The sequence below is a fragment of the Pinus tabuliformis genome, chromosome 2_2 (assembly GCF_031772625.1).
Source record: "Pinus tabuliformis cultivar Carrire ecotype Pingquan chromosome 2_2, CPIR1, whole genome shotgun sequence".
Classification (NCBI taxonomy): domain Eukaryota; kingdom Viridiplantae; phylum Streptophyta; class Pinopsida; order Pinales; family Pinaceae; genus Pinus; species Pinus tabuliformis.
The window spans coordinates 1,264,398,760-1,264,400,897 of record NC_142300.1 but is presented as its reverse complement, the minus strand read 5'-3'; the positions used below and the strand labels follow the sequence as shown (position 1 = coordinate 1,264,400,897).

General features: G+C 39.4%; 1 protein-coding gene across 1 annotated transcript; it reads left to right on the top strand.

Annotated features, from left to right (window-relative positions):
- The first annotated feature begins 833 nt into the window (after positions 1 to 833).
- On the top strand, positions 834 to 1,929 carry LOC149198088 (FRIGIDA-like protein 4a). Its single transcript, XM_089408920.1, has 3 exons — positions 834 to 942; positions 1,058 to 1,194; positions 1,351 to 1,929. The coding sequence occupies exons 1-3, from the start codon at positions 834 to 836 to the stop codon at positions 1,927 to 1,929; spliced, it is 825 nt and encodes a 274-aa protein (XP_089265046.1).
- Positions 1,930 to 2,138: the final 209 nt, after the last annotated feature.

The following is a 2,138-nucleotide window of genomic DNA, read 5'->3' as shown; positions in this document are numbered from 1 at the left end:
AACTCTGCAATTGACCCACCACGGTTAGTGTTAGAGTCCTTGGAGGGGTTTTATTCTCTTGAACAAAAGTCAAGTGACAAGAAAGAGTCTGGGCTCCCAGCTCTACGCCAGGCCTGTACATTATTACTGGAAACTCTTGTACCTGTTTTGGCAGATCCTATTTTGGGTGTTGAACATCCAGTTCTGCCCTTAAATATAAAGGAACAAGCCAAAAGTATTGCACATGAATGGAAGTCGAAGATAAACCTTGAAGGAGATGTTGCCAATGGCAATTCGTTGGAGGCCTAGGCCTTCTTGCAACTTCTAGTTACTTTTGGAATTGCGTTAGAGTTTGATAAAGATGACTTATGCAAGCTTGTTCTTGCAGTTGCACGGCGCAGGCAGACACCTGAACTCTGTCGTTCCCTTGACTTGAATAAAAAATGCCAGGTTGGTTGGCTGGTGTTCTGTAATGTTAGCCTCAGTGGCTAGGCTGGCAAAATTTCCCATCCATTTTGGTAGATAGGCTTTTTGTTGTTTTCCTGGCATTCATGGCTGGCTTGGTTTTTTTGAGGGACTGGTGGATTTTATCAGTATACTTGGTTGTGGCTGATTGAGTTGAAGATAAATTTTGGTAATCCCGACTGTAGTAAACCTTCCCAACGTTTTTTGTTTAGTCCAATGAACGGGTTTCTAAGTTGACGGGGTTGGTAGTCTTTTCTTTAGATCTCAACATTTCATATGCAAGGCAGATACTGAGTGGCCTCTACTAGGTAGACATCTTTTTATGAGGTAGAAAGTTGTATGTAAGTTATTTTGTTGATATTAATAAAGGCACCTGAAGATGATCAGCTATGGTAAAGTGTCATAAGGCCTTTCATGAGTGGGGAACTGTTTACTTACGAAAATGGTCTCAAGCTGACATAGCTGTTATCTTTATTGACAAATCCGTTGAAGTTGTCTGTATTGTTTTTTCTTTCACAGTAAACTGTCTTTTGGTATTTCAAATGTTTGTGACATATTCAGATTAATTGAAAATTTTGTGACAATTTCAAAATTTTGTGACAATTTCATGCAGATGTTGTAGAAACCCTGGTCAATAGTGGAAAACAAATTGAGGCAGTCAACTTTGCTCATGCATTTGGGCTGACAGAGAAGTTTGCACCTGTTCCTTTGTTGAAGGAATATCTGAAAGATGCTAAGAAAGCTTCTCAGGCAAGTTTAAAAAGCGGGAATAACTCTATTGTTGCACATGTACGATTGTATTACTATTATACAAAATGTCTTGTTATGTGATGATCATTTTGGCTTAGTATTGTTGGTTATATCAGAAGTTCCTTTTTTGACCGATATTTTTATTTGCTGCTACAGAATGAAGCAAATACAAAAGAGCTTTCTGCTTACAGAGCTGTTATAAAGTGCATTGAGGAGCACAAACTTGAATCACAGTTCTCACCAGATCCTCTTCAAAAGCGTGTAGCTCAGCTAGAGAAAGCTAAGGCTGACAGAAAAAGGTCTGCAGGTGCTGTTAAGTCTCAGCCTAAGCATCCTCGTGCTAATGGAGGAAATGCTGGTGTATATATGCCTCCGTTAAGTGCAGATGAAAGAACTCTGACTCTTTATGGTTCTTCCAATGGTCCAGACAGAAGCTTTTATAGGTCTTTGGATATAGTACAATATTCTGGTGCAGCGCCAGGTGTTACATCCTACAACCTACATGGCCAAAATGCATATGATAGATCAAACCAAGGATTATATGGAGCAGCTTATGGTGTTGGAAATAGGACTCCAGTCTTGCTCTCAAGGCCATATATGTATCCATCAGATAACATGGGGCCTTCGTTGTTGGGTTTCGGTTCTTACAATTCCTCTACTAATTACAACAACCATCACTTTGGCAGTAGACTGCCTACCCCTCCTCCAGCTTATCAGTCTTCTTTTATACATTAGGTAGGTACAGTGCTTATCTTACTGTGGTCAATCAAGTTCTGATCTTATCAGGCCCCATAAAACCTTTTCTATTGGATGTGGCTGGTAGTAAGCACTTAGCTTTGAAGAGGTTTTTTGACTTTGTTTTTGTAAATCTAAAAGATTGGCAAAGTTCATTTGGCAGCTTTTCACCATTTTCAGTGGTGTTTTCTTCTATTAAGGAATTTTAT